Source organism: Bactrocera tryoni, chromosome 3, assembly GCF_016617805.1.
Source record: "Bactrocera tryoni isolate S06 chromosome 3, CSIRO_BtryS06_freeze2, whole genome shotgun sequence".
NCBI lineage: Eukaryota > Metazoa > Arthropoda > Insecta > Diptera > Tephritidae > Bactrocera > Bactrocera tryoni.
Genome location: NC_052501.1, coordinates 12,066,558 through 12,086,662, shown reverse-complemented (window position 1 = coordinate 12,086,662; position 20,105 = coordinate 12,066,558). Strand labels below are relative to the sequence as shown.

At 33.8% G+C, this 20,105-nt stretch overlaps 1 protein-coding gene across 6 annotated transcripts; it reads left to right on the top strand.

Moving 5' to 3' along the window:
• The first annotated feature begins 4,871 nt into the window (after nucleotides 1-4,871).
• Nucleotides 4,872-18,220, top strand: LOC120771094 (solute carrier organic anion transporter family member 4A1-like). 6 transcript variants are annotated; one of them, XM_040098927.1, is made up of 10 exons: nucleotides 4,872-4,982; nucleotides 10,816-11,506; nucleotides 14,233-14,462; nucleotides 14,518-14,850; nucleotides 15,458-15,980; nucleotides 16,587-16,793; nucleotides 16,860-17,007; nucleotides 17,127-17,330; nucleotides 17,405-17,724; nucleotides 17,804-18,220. In XM_040098927.1, the coding sequence occupies exons 2-10, from the start codon at nucleotides 11,253-11,255 to the stop codon at nucleotides 17,976-17,978; spliced, it is 2,394 nt and encodes a 797-aa protein (XP_039954861.1). In that variant the 5' UTR covers nucleotides 4,872-4,982; nucleotides 10,816-11,252; the 3' UTR covers nucleotides 17,979-18,220. The 6 variants fall into 6 exon arrangements, with proteins under 6 accessions (XP_039954861.1, XP_039954859.1, XP_039954858.1 ...); XM_040098925.1 differs by having other exon boundaries at nucleotides 10,622-11,506; XM_040098924.1 differs by having other exon boundaries at nucleotides 10,552-11,506.
• The last annotated feature ends 1,885 nt before the right edge of the window (nucleotides 18,221-20,105 follow it).

Sequence of the window (20,105 nt, the reverse complement as noted above, 5' to 3'; positions counted from 1 at the left end):
ATTATTCAACATATGTACATAAGTACATACATGTATTGAAGAGTAGTAAATTTTAAGAAATTATTTCGTATATAATAATGGCATTTTGATAAGATTTATTATGCCAACGTGTACCTTGTGGGTTTAATTAATATATTTACTGTTTTAGAAAAAACCAAGGCACGTGATATATGTATAGTTTAGTAACAAAAAATTAAATAAAAAAGGTTTCAGATACTCTATTAATTATAAGTATAAATGATCAGCGCGACTAGCTGAGTCGATTCCGCTAAGTCCATATATCCACATGTCTGTCTTTATATAAGTGAGCTTAGTTCTCAGTTTTTGAGATATCCAGCTGAAATTTTTTATCGCCTATTTCTTTCCAAGAGGCGAAACTATCGATGTAGGACCGCTCAAGGATGTAGCTACCATATAAACTGAACGTTCAAGTTCAAGTTCTTTAAGGCATAAATTTTTTATTTGAAAATACATAAGTATATAGTTACGGAATGTGGAACAGCTAACGAGGCCGAGAAAGCGTTACAGTCTTTGAAAAAAATATTCAGATCGGATCAGTATAATATATAGCTGTCATACCAGCTGATCGATCAAAATCCAGCTCTTGCACGGAAAACTTTTCTATTTGACGAGATATTTTCACCAAATTTTGTTTCGATTATTGTCCAAGGCAACGCTAGAAACTCGGAAGATATTATTCAGATAGATGGAAGAAATTATTCCAGGAGGATCATCAACATCATCTGATGCCAATAATATGAAGGAATTGGTGCTTGAAATTCGGCGATTAACAGTCAAAAATCTTACTGGCATCGTTGGAATATCGGAAGTATCAAGGAAAACCATTTTAAAAGATCATTTGGGCATAAGAAAAGTAAGGTAAAAGCACGATTGGTTCCAAAAACACTCAATGTCATAAAACATATTATTACTGGCGAGGAGTTTGGATCTATGCTTACGGAAACAGACGATCAATCTGCCGAATATCCGTGCAAAAGTGAGCCGAACCTGAAAAAACACTTCAAAGCAGGTCCAAAATCTAGATTATGTTGACAGTTTTTCGGTTATGGAGGTGTGGTGCACTTCAAACTCCTTCTGACCGTCCAAAATGTCAACAAGGAATACTATTTGAGGGTCATGTGTCGTTTGCGTGAAGCTATTCGTAAAAAGAGGCCAAAATTATGGCCCGACAACTCGACTCTAATGCAACGTTACATACTGCACTGATTCTTTGTGATTTTTTCTCCAAATTTTGAACCAATATCGTGCCTCAACTACGGTATTCGCCTGATTTAGCTCTCTGTGCCTTCTAGCTATTCTGTAAACTCAAAGGACCGCTCCGTGGAAACCGTTCTGAGTCTTTTGAAGACATGAAACGCGAATCGCTATGCGTAGTGAAGGCTATTGCGGAAATCGACTTTAACAACTGTTTCGAGGATTGGAAAAAACGTTGCCTCAAGTGTATTTGAGCCAAGGGGATTCCTTTGAGGAGGACGATATAGATTTTGAAGAATAAATTTGAAAAATTTATAATCATAAACAAAGTCTTACTATTTTTTACTTGCAGTAGTATATTACGCTTTTAAATAAATTTACGTACATTTGCACATGTGTGTTAGAATTCACCAAGCAGCAGTCTGTTGCTTAAATTTAAGCAAATACTAGATACTGCATTAATGATTTAGATAACTGACGCTACGATATTTCAAACTTAATAGGTATGTTGTATGCGATCCGGCAGCTGAGCGCTGTCTTAAGGCGACAATATGCATTTAGCGGCTTGCGGTTTTTCATGTGAGCATATTAAATCAAATATACTTACAGATGTGTAGCGTAATAAACTCAATCAAACGTAAGAACAATTGTTGGCAGACATACACTGACGTATACGCTTCAAACAAAATCATCAGGTTACATGAGCTCTGTAAAGTCTGTAAAAAATACATATGTATATACCATATGCATATACACATATATATAATATATTTACATATATGTATATATTTGTGTAAGGAAGTAAGTGTACATCATTACTCACTATGTTAAATTTTTTTAAACAAGTAAATTAGTGTTTTTAGTTGTTTAATATATATACATACATACATATATGTATATATACATATATAGATATATATATAATATATACTTTCTTTATTTTTGCGCTGCTTCGCTTTAGTTAGGTGCTTTTACATTTGCTTATCATTTAAAATAATGATCTTTGTCTTTTGCTCACCATATCTCTCAACTGTCTCATGCTTGAATGAGTAAAACGTTAACAGTCGTTCTGAAGGTTACAATTTAAATGTAACTCAGTGTAACTTTCATTTCAGAGAGAAGCACAGTAACAATACTATACATCAGCTCGCCGGGAAATACTTTTTTATTACTAGTCCATCAGTCTGTGATAGCACAACTGCAAATAAAACGTAGAAAAATTGTATGCTAAGCTTATTTGAAAAATTTTATTTTCTTTTTTTTTTGAATAAGAAAAAAAAAAACTTTTTATAAAAAAATATTTAATACGTAAATACACAATTTTTATTATTCTGCCTACAATGATATTTGTGCACTTTATTTCGTAATTTCAACCTTTATTTAATAGAAATATATACAAAATTATTACTCAAAGTATTGCCTATCTGAAGCTATAACATTTTCCTTTCTTTTTGGCAACTTGTCTGTTCCATTGGCAAAGAACTCAGTCGGCATGGTGGCCAAGAATGAATCAAGCCAATTTTTCCTATTCTGATGCCAATCATATTCCAGTGAGGAAGTGAAAGAAGGAAGATCTGTTCCAGTAAGGCAGGTTTTTATCCGGTCTTGAAACATGAGGTCGAGCTAAGTTATGCTGCCCTGAGTCTGCTCGAAAATTCCGGGCGTTTTTTCGATAATCGTTTACTTTGATGAGTTGTTGTTGGTAGCTTTCCTTATTAATGGTTTCACAGGGTTTTAGAAGCTCATAATAAAGTAAGCGTTTCTAATCCCAACCACTGCAAAGAAATAATTGGCGTCATGGATATTCAGCTTTGCTCTTTCCTTACTTTCGATTATATTTGACTGCTTTGAAACGTTTTTTTAAATTTCTGCTTGAGAAAAATATTCTGCGAGCGCTTCTTGAGTTTGGCAATAATCTTTATTGAGTAATATTTCTATTCCTTCAACTTGTAACATTTTTTATAAGACAAACTTCCAAATTTACATATCACACTGAAATCAACCCTGAATTTTATAGGTAATTTCTTGAATAAATTGAAGAAAGAAGATGTTAAAATCTGTCAAAGTATGTGTTTCACCTTTTCGGAAAGCGCATTTATAAATTAGAAAGATAATAAGATAAATAGATGAGGATTGTACCGTGACCTTAAGTCTACTGTGGCCTTACAAACAAGTTACTAGATAAAAAAAAAACCAAAAACAAAAAATATGTGCTATAAGGTTTAAAATAAAATCTATACCCACACATCGCTCAATTGATCTGGACTGGCCCATTTGTTCTCCGAACGATTTCATTAGCGCGTGTTTGCTTGAAATTTTGTCTACACACTTATCAGAATCGTTCAAAATGTTGCAGAAGTGTTTTGAACAATCTTCCTTATCACAATCACAAGTATTTGAGTTGCACAAAGCAATTCGTGAAGTTATCGAACTTGCCTCATGCAATTTGTCGATACAACTCTGTTAATTATGATAACAGAGAGATAACAGAGAATCTTAACATCTCTTATAGAACAACTCAACACATTTTGGTTAAAGTTTCGGATATTAAGCTTGAAATAGTTGTATAGGCTCGAAAGGAGCCTATTTTCAAGGCGATAATAACGATTCGTATTAAAATACTTCAAAATGATTTTTTTTCTTATCTGTCCGAGTCAAGTTTGATTACACATTCTAAACTCAATATCCAACAGCAATACAAAACAAAAATCGGTGATTAAAAAGTGTCAACAGTTTACTCAAAATGGTTTTTCTTTTTAAGAGAGCATTAAGTAACTTTAAATTTATGCACAGCTGATTGCATGCTGTGAATTGCAACAGATCCGTGCATTTAGTAGTAACTATAAGCTGCGTAACTATACATACATAAATGTAATATATGTATATATATGTATATACATATGTATATATGTATGTACATATGCATTTTTCACTGCGCATGCAAAAGTATAAAATTAGTTATGATCTATGTATTTATAAGGCATATGCATATATGTTTGTATGTATGTATATTTATTATATTTATAACTATGTTTGTGTACGCATACACCCATAAATACAGTTATCGAAAATCATCACATGTAAATTCCACAACTGATCGCAATTTCTTTTTATCATATCATTCGCTACTTTCTTGAGCTGCGACTACGCAACGAGACAAATGCTTGCACACCCACATATTCATATGATTATATACATCTATATACTAGCATATATGCAGTTAGAAGATCATCTAAGACAGATCGTTTACGGCAAGTTGAACGAATTAATTTTGAAGGCTCAACTTACAAAGTGTGACTTGGTTTTGCGGCGACAACGTGAATACCTTTGTGGGGGGTTGCTTGATTGCATAGGCGGGGGTGATTGTCGCTGCCCGCCGGGCACTTAAGCAATTGAATTATAAATAAAATTTTTATGAAATACAGTAAGAAATGTGTACACGCTTATATTACCTTTAGGAGGCATTCCATATACATACAAGTATATATGTACATATGTACATGTTTATGTGTTCTTGCATGCCTTACTTACTTAGTGATTGATAGTATTTCCATCCATATGGTTACAAATTCATACATATCTAAATACATAGACAAGTATATTGTCGTTTGCGACATTTTTAGTCTGAATTGAAAAGAATCAGTAGCAGTTAAGTTAGTCGTTGAGCGCGGCTTAGTTGTGACGGTGAATTATTGTTGGTGAACTTGTGGCGATTCAGTGTCTAGCACAAAGATTTATAACTGCTAAAGTGCAGCCAATGCGTTGAAGTAAATGAAGTGAATATTGAAGAACTAAATGGAGATCAGTGTTCACATTTCATTAGCAACTAAAATGTTACAAAGTGAAATTGAAATAAATAGATATTAAAAAAAAAATTATAAATTAACTAGAAAAAAATACATATGTATATGAAAATTGTTATGAAATAAGTGCTGCAGTGAAGAGCAAAACATAGCTTGGTGTTTATTTTAGTGAAAAGCAGAGTTATTTCATGAAACCATTGTGTTAAAAAATTTGGCTGCTTTTTTTTCAAACTAAATATGAAATATGGGATAAAATATGTGTGAATTCAAAGCGTAAAAACAAAAACAACAGAAATATGATTATAAGCATGAAACATAGAAAATCATTGTATGCGTGGTCCAGAAAAATTTTATAAAATACATTTTTTAAAACGATAACCACAAATTTGTTTTTTTTTTAGAAAATATGAAATCAACAATTATTTTACATTCGAAAATTTCTCACCTAAGATTACAATATTCTTCAGTGTCCCACCTCTCTAAGGGATTACATCCACCTGCAAGTCAGAAAAATCACATTTTTACCCGAAATTTTTTTAAAGGGGTACTTTATAACAAAATAATAATAATTATAAACGCTTTCAGAATGAAACGTATGTACTTTAAATTATTATTATTTTGAAATTTTGAATTCCCTGCACCCCATAGCCGTTATCCTGAGGGAACTTCGTAAAATGTGTCAGGCGGAGAGGAAGATATACTACTATGAGCAAAAAATAGTAAGACTTTGTTCATAATTTAAAAATTCCTTTTTATTGTTCATAATCGATGTCGTCCTCCGCAAAGTAATCCCTCTTGGCCCCAATATATATCTGCCAACGTGTCAATTCAAGTCAATTTCTGGAACAGCGTTCAATACGCGTTTCACGTTTAGTATCCAGAAGTCACACGGAGCTAAATCAGGCGAATACCGATGTTGCGGCACGGTATTGGTTGAAAATTTGGCGTAAAACTCTCGAAGAATCAATGCAGTATGCGACGGTGCATTATCGTGGTAAAAAACACCAAGGGTTGTCGGCCCATAATTCCGGCCTCTTTTAAGGAATAGCTTCGTGAGGTATAATACTCAAACAGTATTCCTTGCTGACAGTTGAGCCGGTCGGAAAAAACTCTATAATCAAAGAAAAGTGTCAACAAATTGATTTTTGACCTGCTTTGACGTGGTTTCATCGGTTTTCGGGTCGCAAGCTTAGATCCAAGAGTAATCGCCAGTAATAATACGTTTCATGACATGCTGGTAGTGGGAAAGCATTGTTTTACTGACGTTAACGCGATGCTGTATTTAGAAAAATTATTGATTTCGTGCTTTCACGTTTCTTAGGCCCAAATGACCCTTTAAAATAGTTTTCAGTGATCTTTCTGATATTCCAACACATTCAGTAAGATCTCTGACTGTTATATTTGCTTTTTTGAAATTTATATGCTTAATTGAAATCAACAAAACAAAAAATACTTCAATATATATTAAATATGCAAGCAAAAGTGACAAAAGCTCAGCTACCGCTCTTTGCTGAACGACAAAAATGTTTGTTTAACACTAAGGCACATGTACATATGTACATATTTAAATAATTAAATTGGACTTAAGAAAGCTTACTCAACAAATACGCAAGGCCACATCTTTCTCCGGATATTATAATCAACTAAAATTTAAATAAACTTTTCTTATTTTATCTCTTAATTTATACGAATGTAGGAAGAAATAAGTTGGTACATATGTGGAGATGTTTGTGTGTTTATAAGAAATTGTTTCTTGGAATTTTGGACGGTGGCTACGAAATAAATACTATTCTTATGTCTTTGCAAAAAGAGCTATGTGTATAAGTGGGTTGAGAAATAAGCAAAAGCTTGTTCTATTGGTTCGAAGCTATAACATCTTTTACCGGTGCATTTCTTATAGTATAAAATTGTGTTAAACCTTTCGGGATTACTAGAACAATATGTACCAACAATTCTCAAACATCTGCATTCTTAAAAGTTCAAATTTTTGTTGTGGGATATATAGTTCCAATCGAAATTTTAGATTTCGAAAAGGATAAATCTACACAATGTTGAGCGTAGTGGGATTGATGACTTGGACTCAGAGTAAGATTTTTGAAGCAAACTTGCTTGTGATAGTTCTGAACAAACAGATTTCTTTTCAAAAACTGACGTCCACGAAGAAGTTTCCCCTGACAATAATAACAGACACCACGACGAATCACAATGAGTAAAAATAAATGTCCACCGAAGTACAATTTCCAATTAAACATGCAATAAAAGTTTTATTTGACATGTCTGATAAATGTATTGAAGGCAGGGTTCTCTAATTACGGCGGGGAATTTCAAAAGTGGTGAAGAAACGTCTTCAACTTTCCAGTAAATCATTGTTACTTCAGGCGCTACATGCCATGTTCATCGCTTTGGTAGAAAAAACGAGCAAAAATGATATTTCGGTGCTTCGTACCATTCTACAAGTTAATTTCAATCAATAAATAAATAAACATTACTCTAACTTCAACTAAATTGCTTTTCGACTATTTGATTCTAACATTAATTTTTATGACTTTAACATTTAATGGGATAATATATCCCTTAGAAAGTATGTATTGGGACTTGTCTCAGGATAATAGGGCGATTTTAGCATTTTCAATTATACATTTTTTAACCACCTTTCACAATGTGCGACAAAACAGCTATAATTAACTTGGATTTTTAAATGAAACTTCATCCCGAAAGGGTTATAAGATTGTATCTTGATTTGATCGACAAGTTTGTATGACAGCTATATGCTATGGTGGTCCGATATTGGCCGTTCCGACAAATGATATTTTTGAAGAGAAAAGAACGATGTGCGATGTCACTTCTGACGGATATGTCAAAAACTTGAGATATAGTTCGCGTATATTCATTCAGACAGACAGATGGACTTGCTTGATGCCGATTCAGCTCGTCACGCAGATCATTTATATTTCTTCTGGGTCTTATAAACGTGATACACCACATTCAGAGTATGCTAATATATACAAATAAAACAAAGTAAATGAAATTACTTATACGCCCTATCTAACCATATTCTGGTTTTGCTTTCGTGATTAATTCAGCTGTTGATACCTGATATTAAAACAAGTCAGCATAGAGATTGGAAACTTCTGCTAATAAGTTTTGACTATATCACTGACTTTTAAACTCCTTCAGTAAATTTCCATAGACCAACACTTCATAATCTCTTTCAATTTAATTTTTGTTCTTTTAAAGCTTTACTTAATGATTTTCAAAATTATTGTTAATCAATACAGCACATTTCAAATTATTATATAGAGCAACGAGACATAAATAAATAAAAGATTATTTCATAAAATTACATTTATTCCCTCAATTGGAAGACAGAAAGACAAATCAAAACAAGTAAGGAAGGGCTAAGTTCAGCTGTAACCGAACATTCCGTACGCTTGCAACATGCCAGAATCAAAGCCAGGGAAATACTTTAAGGTGTAAAACGTCAACCAGAGGATCAAAATCCAAGGAACTATATAAATATTTATATATGTATATACATATACTCATACTGATCGGCACATCCGACAAAAAGTTTATTAGAAAACGAAAATCAGGAGTTTGTGGTTGTATCGAACCGATTTTGTTTATTTTTGCTAAAGCTACATAGTAGTAATATGCCACAAACTAATAGAGTTTTCATTGACCTGAAATTTTCATTAAGGTGTTATCATTAAAACACGCTCACTCATTTTCATAGAGATAACTCACATGTTGACCGATATATGCGGTCTAAAGTCACCTGGATGTTCGAAAATCGTTGTATTTGGTATATAGGAGCTAACGGAAGTATTTACATAATTCAACCCATTTTCGATACACAGACATACCATTATCAGGAATGAGTTATCCGTGAATTTCAAAAGTCAACTATGGATACTAGAGTCTAAATATTCCGTACCTAGGGGCTTGAACAGTTTTTGTTGGATGTTGACAATTTATGGTCATAAGGTGGCATACGCTAAAGGCATTATTCGGGCAAACTTTTATCCCGATATATTTATTTCTCCTTGGTTTGTACACTGGAAAGTGGTTACTATTCCATTTCGCCCATTTTTGCACTTCGGTATAAGTATGTTAAAAGAATGTTATGTATCGAATTTTGTTCAAATCGTTCGGACAGGTCCTGAAATATGTGATTTTTCATAAAAGTTGGCAGTGTTTTTGTAGGTAGTAAGTTCTCTCATTCCATGTGTTACGTTTATATTTAATAGTGAGTCGGTTTCTACGTTCCAGAAGATCGTTTGTAGTAATCACATTAGCACAATATGTACAATGTGCCACATTGTGTGCATAAATCAAAAAAATATATAGTATATTAATTTAAATATGTCAACGGTCGATAAGATTTTAAATGTTTACAAAATGTCCGACAGGAGCCATTAAGTGTATCACGACTATTATTTTTACAGTAATAAGCCATTTTACAAACATGGGTTCACATTTGTTTGACTACTGTTGATAGTAGCTATCGAGTAGCTCTATGTAATAGAATCATAAGACAATGGCCCTGTAGGAAAATATTCCAGAAAAACTTGTATCCTAATTATTTCACTGATTACCATATAAAAAAAAAATAAATATATGAATACTGTGAAAATCAAGGAACTTCATAAAATATTAAAAAAATAGAATATGTATATTATCAGTTCTTTGCTTCCAAAATAAAAAATTTCAACCAAAAAAAGATGTTTTTATATTTCATAAAGCCAAAATAAAGTGTCTTCATTAACTTTTCCACTTTTTGCATCATTTTTAGCTCAAATCAAAGAGTTAATTTAGTGGAAACCCTCAATTAATTTGATCTGAACACTAATTTATCTTTAGGCAGTTTCGATCTCGTGCGTCTCTCATCACATGAATAAGATAAAACTTTACATTTATACAATATATGAGCAATCTATTAGCCAAATTCAGTTTCGTAATTTTGATGAAATCATTATTTGCTGAAAGCCTTCGGAGTAAGATTGAGTATATGGCGCTGCGAATAAAAGAACATATGTATAACTTGAATAGTGGAGATCATGTCTAGTGTTGTAGTGAAGACTTACTATAATTTACTTTTCACCACTCTACCAAGCTCCCAACATATTTTCGATAAATTGTGTCTGAAAGTGTTTAAAATCTGATAGAGAAAAATAAAAATAAATTAAAAGTTAAGCCGTAAGCCCTGGCAGCTAGTGCTTCTTACTCTGTAAGATAATAATTGTATTATTATTTTTCATTTAATAAATAAATTAAAAGTTCTCAGAAGTGTATAAAAATCAAGAAAATCTACTACACAGCCATTACACATACAATATTGTCTAATATTTCCTAAATGCATCACTATTACTTAGAAAATGTGCAGTCATTCCTATAGCCATAATTCACAAAAGTTGTGAGTCTGTTTTTACATAAATTCTTCGCGGATTAAGATTTAAGAAAAATTAACACGCTTATATAGTAAAAACACCAACAACATTTCCATAGTACTTTTTGCATTCGTAACTGACAGAGTGTTTGAGGCAATTAAATGTGTTGTACATGGGTACATAAGTGTGACAAGCAACAACAATATTTGAAAGATTACTAAACGACAACTAAACGCCAAGATTAACTGTGTATACAATTGCTCGTGTATAAACGAACTCACCGTTATCCGCCGTCTTACTATTATATGTGTATAAACTGGTTTACTCACACAAACATACATATGTGCACACACATATACATACATATGTGCCAAAGATAATATTTGAAACAAATATGTAATCTTCAGATAGGCAGCCGACAATTTGACGATCTACTTGACATTTGCTGCTGAAAATCATCACCAAGGCGTCATCTCTAATGCAAATTTGTTGCTCGGTGTTTGTTTGTGCGCTTGGATGTTACTGACACTTTATCTCCGAGCATATTGAAGGTGCCGTGGAATCTCACACCGATTGCGAAGAGTTTATAAAATAGCAAGAGTTTTCACACTCTGTTGCCATTTCATAGTTTGCCGCTAGTGCCGCCTACACAACGATTGTGAAAAAAGAAACACGCTTAAGAGCGTAACGAAAGGGTTCAAGATTGTCCGAATAAATTATTAAAAGTGTCTGAAGTAATATCATATTTATAGCGGTAAATGTGAAACATTGAGTGTGTGTGTGTGTGTTGGTGCATTCGGAAATTCCTTTCAAGTTTTGGTGTATAAAAAGTGCATTTGCAACCATGGTTGAGCTCGAGAAGGATGCACAGGACAACGGTGGTGATACTTATCGTGAAAATGATGTTGCTACGCGTTTACTCGATAATGGCAACGTCAAAGCAATTGAAAACAAAAATGGTGTACAAAGTAAAGAAAAACAGGATCCGGATACGGATCCAACAATGAGCGAAGAAATTAATAAATTATTAAGAGATATGCCGTTAACGGATGATCTGACCTGCGGTTTTTGGATATTTAAGGGACGCTTCTTTCAAAGGTAAGCAAAAAAAGTTAAAAATTATGTTTTTTCGGAAGTCTTGGGTTAAGTTGAAATATTTTCCAAATATAATTTGTTCGAAAAAATACTAAAATGAAATCCATTTGTGAAGATAAATACATAGATTTTAACAGAAAGAACATATCAAAAATGGAAAATTCCTATCGAAAATGACAATAAATATAAACAAGTAGGGAAGGGCTATAACCGCGGTAAAGCGGTTTCTACGCCAGTAAAGAAAAAGGAGGAAGGGCTATGTTCGGATATAACCGAACATTTCCTACTCTTGCAACTTGCAAGAAACAAAGCCAGGAAAATACCTTAAGGGGCTATGCCAGTGTGACGCATGAAAAATTAGGCGATTTTCGTGAATTTTTTTAAAAGAAAGTACTAGATTGAATGTTTCGACGTTCTATGGATGTAATAAAGTATATTTTTAGCTATATTAAAAAAAATTTCTTTTACAAAAAGTGCCGAAAAAAAGTGCCTCAACTTCTGGCATGATTCCGGTCGATTGAGTAGCTGAAACAAAAAATTCATAATGTTTATTAAACTTAAATATATTTTCTATACAATGAACCACGATCTTTGAAAAATATTAAAAATTAAAAAAATGGCGTAATTTTGAAAAAAAATCGTTTTTTTACAAAAAAAAATGGTCGTTTTTTTAATGCCAAATTGACAATTTTCAACCAATAAAAGATCGTTGTCTATTGTACAGCAAATGTATTCAACTATATCTAGTTTTAATTTGAAGTCGATCGGTCGATTTCTCGTTGAGTTATAATGTCAGCAATTTTGAAAAATGTTGTTTCGAGAAAAACGCGTTTAAAGTTTCACTTAGTATATACGAGTATGTTTGCACCTCTGAGCGGTCGCTGTTTAGAACGCTGCCATTCAAAAACTATTTAAGATACGACCTCGCCGATTTCACAGGATATTTTTGAACTATAAACTAAAAGCAAACAAAAAAAAAGTTTTTTGAAAGTGTCACATTGGTATGGCCTCTTAAGGCACAAAACGTCAACCAGAGGATCAGAATCCAAGTAATAAATCCAATTTACATATTTTTGGCGTTAAATTATAATATATCCAATTTTATACGTTCGATTAATTTTGACGATACTTTGAAGATCTTATATTAGGCATATAGGAGATAGTAGTAACGTAAGTAGAGTAAAGGTCATAGGCTAACAAAATGATCTCAAGATTTGATCAAGGTTCCTCACATACAATCACCAAGTATATGGAATATAGTCAGCCGGGTTCAATCCTAACATTGGTTGTATGAGGGCTACGTCAATTTTTGCCCAATTTTGTCTATTTTAGGCACACAGAAAATTGTATTGAAATAACTAAAATATTGGTCGATATAGGCAGTATAAAGTCACCTAGAAGGTCGAAAATCTTTATATTAGGTATATGGGGTCTCAGGGAACAATTAAACCCATTCAATCTGTTTGTAACACACAGACATACTACTAAAGAAGGATTCTCTCTGACTTTTAATTGTATATCTCACACATTGACCAGTACCGTTATATGGGAAGTGAGCGGAGTTATCATCTGATTTTCACACTGTAGGTATCATATAACATCGCATATAATTTGTGCTAAGCGAATTCGGTTGTTGCAGCTTTAGTGGCTTGGAAGATATGTACATTGAACATATTGGATGGCGGTGCCATGCTAACTTTTTAAAATTTTTTTCCTCTCAGACGCCCCTTTCCACTGTTACCCCCAGTACCAAGTTAGAGTTCTGTATCTTAATTTAATGCTAAGTCATTGTACGTCATACGTTTTCGGTTTTGTGGTCGTCGTAGTGATCCGATTACGCCTATCTACAAACTCGATATAACAATAATTTTTGCCAAATTTTTTGAAGAATGTCAAGTAAAAAATGTTTTCATAAATGGATTTGAATTTGATCAGTCAGTTTATATGGCCAATGTATGCTCCAGTTGTCTCATGTGAATAATTTATTAAGATATTGTGCTTATTCTTGGGCAATAATTCCTGACAAATTTCGTGAAGATATCTTATCAGATAAAACAGTTTTCCATACAAGAATTTGATTTGATCGACCAGTTTATATGACAATTATATCGTATAGTGACGGTTACCCAAAACAAGTAGCTCCTTCGGAAGTAATGAACATGTCCAAAATTTCAGGCCGATATCTCAAAAACTGAGGGGTTGAGTGGTGAACATACAGACGGAAGGGGAGACAGGCATCGCTTATCGACTCAGTTCACCATGCTGATATCATACTCATCACTAATAATATAGCTCATGCTTGATACTCCACCAACTTAAAAAAATACAAATACTTTTTTCTGAAATATACAAATCTAGAACAAATAATTCTCTAGCAGACTTTAACTTAACCTCTTCGTATTATTTAACTTAAATAAAAAAAATTTTCCTTTTGGTACGATAAGAGACAAGTAAAAATGTTCTACAAAAATATTTCTGGAAAAAAATTTCTGTTACCCATACCCAGTAAGAGAATTTCTTTTTTTTTTAACATTCAGTACGAAATGTATTACTAAATATTGATAAAACATAGTTTAATAAGCATTTTCATAGGTCTGAATTGTTTAGACAACAACTAGACCTTCCAAAAGTCCATAATATATACTCATAGGCATAATTTTACTTTTTCGAAACCACCACTAAGCAAAAAGCATATTCATTATCGTTAAAATTTTGAAACTCTTTCATAGATTTGCGAATCAAACCGCCTATGTGTTACTCTATGGCATTGTGGGTTGTGTTTTCTCAATGACATATGCATACTTCAATGGCACGATCACAACTATTGAGAAACGCTTTAAAATACCATCTAAAAATACCGGCATCATATCGGTGGGAAATGATATTAGTCAAATGATGGTCTCAGCGGTGCTCAGTTATTATGCGGGTAAAGGACATCGACCGCGTTGGATAGGATTTGGTAAGTGAATCTAGCTGAACAGTTACATTTTTTTATTTACACCATTCTCTCTCAGGTCTCTTAACAATTGTGGTCTTCTGTTTAATGACTGCCTTGCCGCATCTACTTTATGGACCTGGTGATGATGCGCTGGCGTTAACTGCAGAGTTCGGGGCACATCCCGCTGAGAATGCCACACTGGAAGCGATTGAAAAACAAGGCCGAAAGACATTATGTCGCCTAAATGGCGGTGGTGCCGAATGTGAGATAGGTGAAGGTAATTTAGCGCCACAACTGGTGCTATTCGTTGCACAATTCATCTCAGGCATTGGTGGTTCTCTATACTATACCTTGGGTGTTTCATATATGGACGATAATACGAAGAAGTCGCGTACACCAGTTTTGCTCAGTAAGTATGTGGTAGAAATTCAAGTTTTCTGCCTTAAATTAATATATTAGAAACTATAGTGTTTGGTTCTGTAAACATGAAAGTGTTATCTTCTAGAAATCCTTATCGCGGGGTTTGTATTCTGCTCAGCTAAATTGGATGCTGCAAGTAAAACCCAAGTCAGTTTAGCGTTAAATAACATTTGAGATATAGAAGCTGATAACGAATTATCACAAAAACATTTTTTGATAAACAAAAGCACTCTGCAAACGTAAATTTATGGAATAAGTAGCTTGACTTCTAATCTTTATTGCTCGGTTGTTTATTTAACTAAATTTAGAGCAAAGGTGTAAAATGTAAAATTTGCACTAACACCTTTTATAACGAGACTATGTATCAAAATATATCAACTTTATTATAAACGATAAACAGAATATGTAAATATTGAAACTGCAACGGTTAGCCTGTCTGCATTTCTATTGAAGTGCATTAGATTTAAGCAAATAAGATAAATTTCTGACAGCTAATGTCAGAATGTAGAACAAATTAATATAATTGTTACTAAAGCATACTTTTCCATAAAGAAATATATATTAATGAACTTCCTTATGATTTCCCCAACTTTCAGGCTTATCCTACTTTCTACGCATGTTAGGACCGGCATTCGGTTATGCGCTCGCGTCTTTCTGCCTGCGTCTCTATATCGCGCCAAATTTGCGTCCGGTCATTAATAACAAAGATCCACGCTGGCTGGGCGCTTGGTGGTTGGGTTGGCTGGTGATTGGTGGCATGATATTTGTTTCGGGCATCTTTCTCACAATGTTTCCGAAACAACTGCCACGCGCTATGGCAAGACGTATGGTCGAAGAGGAGCGTCGTAAACGTAATGCATTGAAGGAAAATGAAGAGAACGGCATCAAAGAACAAACGGAGAATCATAAATTGACCGCAGAAATGGAGGAGAAACCGAGTGAGGATGTCAAAGCTTCATTTTGGGATATGTTGACAACTTTCAAACGACTTTTAAAAAATAAAACCTTGATGTGTAATAATTTCTCATCGGTTTTCTACCTTTTCGGTTATACACCGTATTGGATATTCACACCGAAATATATTGAAATACAATATCGGCAATCGGCAGCGACTTCAAGGTGAGTACGAGCAAGTGAGATTGTGGTTGTTGTTGAAATAAGTCTGAACCCCGCGAAAGAATTTGCATTAGGTTTAATTAAACTTAAATTTTATTCTGAAAGAGTTTACGTCTTAAACATTTTTGGAGGAATTTGAATTTACTAGTTTGCTTTATTCTTCCTCAGTTGTCCACTTAGAACTTTTATTTTGATCGGCCAAATAATCTTCCCTAAAGTAGATTTCTTAGATTTTCCTCGAAAGTCAGGAAAACAAAAACCTAATTAACTATTTAGAGGTCTTCTGTATAAAAAGACGCCACATCTTCAAAAACTATTCATAAAAACTGATGCCGCTATCAACAATTTTGGAAACTGTTTCCTAACTTCCCTTCAGATAGATATTCAACTGCTCCACAGAGAATAGTTCCATTCAAACCTCTCATTTACATTAAGTAAAAAATTGTTTTTGTACTTATGGTTTGGTTTCAATGGTTAACCAAACAAAGGAAGTGTTTTTAACCAGTTTTGAAATCTCCGCAATGAAAATATTATTAAGCAAATCTTCTCAACACACTATACACTACTTCTGTATTCTTCTTCTTCTATATTCCTCCAATTTCTCCACAGTTTGGTGACTGGTACAGTTGCGCTCGCTTTCTCCGCCGCAGGTATTTTACTATCGGGCTTTGTGATATCGCACTATAAGCCCCGAGCACGCTATATGGCCGCCTGGAATGTGATTGTCGGTTTCTTGACAGTAGCAGGTATCCTGGCATATGCATTTATCGGTTGCCCTGGTAATGAACAATCGGTTATTGTTAATATACATGACAGGTAACTGCTATATAAGATATATAACTGATGTGTGAAGCTATACATTTTTTTTTATTAAAAACAAAGCGCTCTGAATAGCACACCCACCTGCAATTCGGAATGTCATTGTGATTATGTGCGCTACTCACCAGTATGTGGAGAGAACAATATGACTTATATCTCACCATGCCATGCGGGTTGTAAGAAACAATACAAAACTGCCAGTGGAAGGAAGGTAATAAACGAGTTAATTTATTAATTGTTCTCTGTTTTTAGAGTCATTAATAGTTTCTCAACTATTATTAATTACAAAGGATAATCGCACCTCATTTTCACTCTCTCTTCCATTTTCAGATTTACCATGACTGCTCTTGCATACCTAATGACAGCCGCAATAAGACATCGAAGCCTCTATTTCAACGTCTCACCGTTATGGATTTAAAATCAGAGGAATTAGTAGATGATGAGAATTTAACTACAACGATAATGCCAGAAGAGTGGCCCACCACAACAGAAGCGTCAACTCTAGCCCCAACGTTGAGCACGACATATCCTGATGTGAGTAGACTCGACGTTTCTAAAACACTATCGACTTAAAAAACTGACGCTTACATCCTTTATTATACTCTTAGGTTCAACTCGGCGGTCAAGCAATAACCGGCGCCTGTCCGGTAAACTGTTTCGCTCAATTCGTCACCTTCCTATCGGTGATGTGTTGTCTGAAGTTTGTCGGCGCTACGGGGCGCGCTTCGAACTTCTTGGTGTCAGTACGCTGTGTATCTGAAAAGGATAAAACGGCTGCCATGGGTTTCGGCATGATGATGATGTCGATGTTGGCGTTTATACCCAGCCCAATCTTCTTCGGTTGGGTGCTCGATCGTCTTTGTTTGGTGTGGGGTAAAACGTGTACGAACAAAGGCAATTGCTGGCTTTATGATCCTGAATCGCTAAGGTACTCATCTTTTTTGATTATTAATTAATTAAGTTATTTGAGGTAATTTTTTAATCATAAAACTTTTTGTTTCTCCCAGATACACGCTCAATATAACCGCTTCGGTATTTGTTGCTATTGGCGCCCTGTTCGATTGGGGTGTTTGGTATTATGTAAAAGATCTAAAAATCTTCGACGAAGAGGTGAAAGATTTCGAAATGACTGTTGTGCAGCATGAGGAGGAGGTGAATTCAATAAAGGATTTGGAAGCATAATTTTCATTGAGCATAAATTTAGTGGCAGCTAGTTCGTTGTATGAGAGTGTGCGTCTGTTTGAGTGCATCTGGTTTGGTTGTGAGCGTGGTTGGCGTATATACTAAGTAGACATGTAAAATACAAATACTTGATCTTCTATGTTTTTTTTAAAACGAGGTTATACAGTTGCAAGTATATTTAGTAAATATCTTGCTCATTTTGTATATAAACTGAAGAAATAAAACAGAAATAAGCTAATTTACCAAAGTTTTTGCTAAATGATTTTGTTAATGTTTATATATATATGTATATGTGAATTATTTGTTGTACTTTATGATTAATAAATACATCCTGTATAATAACTCCGTATGTATATCAACAGTTAATTGTGTACAATTTGTAGATGTCTAAGAATGAAGTATTAATAGCTAAGTTTTATGTATCAATCTATGAGTTTAATCTTAGTTTAGAAATTGTACATATATACATTTGAACATACATTTACTTCATTCTCAATAAAATAAGAATTGAAAAACTGTCGATTTATTTATGTCAATACTAACGGCATCACAATATGCTCTATAATTTGTGGAATATATTATAATAGGTAAGGTTAGTCTGGTAGGTCAATGAGCCACGCATAGACCAGTTGTGGCTTTTGCGATACCAGATGGAGCTCAGTTACTAGGTCCATGAGGAGATACGCTGTAAGAAATTCGGGACAAGTACAGAGTAGATGCTGCACTGTTTCCCTTTTGCCTTACTCTTGACATGTTCTGCAGTCTTCTCGATCTGTCAGTCCCATTTTGTGGGCGTATGCTACCACAAGACAGCGACAGTTAGTATTCCGATCATGTTCCTACAGTCCCTTGAAATGTATTATTTTTATCAAAATATAATCTTACGAGTATATTTTTATGTCTTTTTTTCTAAGATTTTAAAAATAATAAATATATCTGTAATAGTCACCTAAGCACTAATAAAATCTAAATAGAATATATACATATATGCTAAAGCAATGAAAAAAAAAAATTGTAAGCTCTGCTCATAGTTATTCTGTTTTGATTGGTTTGTCTCAATATAGTTGTTTATCCTTTGGCCCATATTTTCAATTATCAATATATCATACATATAACGAATTCTATATTAACTAGAATTTTCAAGCTCTATCTATAGAGTTTTTGAACAAAGAATAAAGTAACTTGAAACATACAGCGTCGAACAATAGGGATGACGTGATTTGAACAGCTCGTAGTAGTCATGTTTGTTTATGGATTTGTGAAAAATTTTGTCAGTGTTAATTAAGGTTTGCCATTTGATAATGTCTCTGTGGTACAACGCCTGGAAAATGTAAAAGATTATTATGCATATTCACATTCTCCGGTGGCTACTGTAAGAGTCCTTCGTGCAAAACACGGTCTTCTTCTGAGGACGCTATTTAACGCATAATTGCAAAATTCGAAAATGATTATAATCTCCACGATATTGTGCCACCTTTTCGTCAAAGAAAAGCCCTTAGTCCTTTATAGCTCCCTTCAAACCAGTGTTTCCGCCAATCTGAATCATCCAGTTCAACGATTACGTATGTAAACGTTGCAGAGATGGGTATTTGGAGGACTCTTGCTTTACTCACTCTTTACTGACTTCCATAAACCAACTAGGATCAATCTATCGTACTTAAGACTTAAATATACCACACAATTGGGCTCTGACGAAGTAGTACCAAGTTAGAGCGAAAAAACAATTATATTACTCGACTATCACCACATCTCACACAAAAGAAACAACTGGGTCAGAATTACGATTCCACTTGGACAGCTAAATGCGCCTCTGTTGCCTAAAATGATCAGAAACTATCATACTATTAATATAAAGATCAGAATGTTAGCAAGCCGTCTAAAATTTTATTATATGAACTAAATCCACACATACATATTAATAACTATTACAATTAAAAACAGCACCTTGTGTACTTTAAAGCGTTCTCCAGGAAACTGCACAACGCAATTAATAATTCAGATAATGCAATATTTAAGATAATACAAATTGAGATATCATCAAATCTGATAAATGACATTTAAGTTTTATATGAAAACAGTAGTCTGCCAATTCACAGCCTCAGTTAGTTCCAGCCGGTGTATCGACAC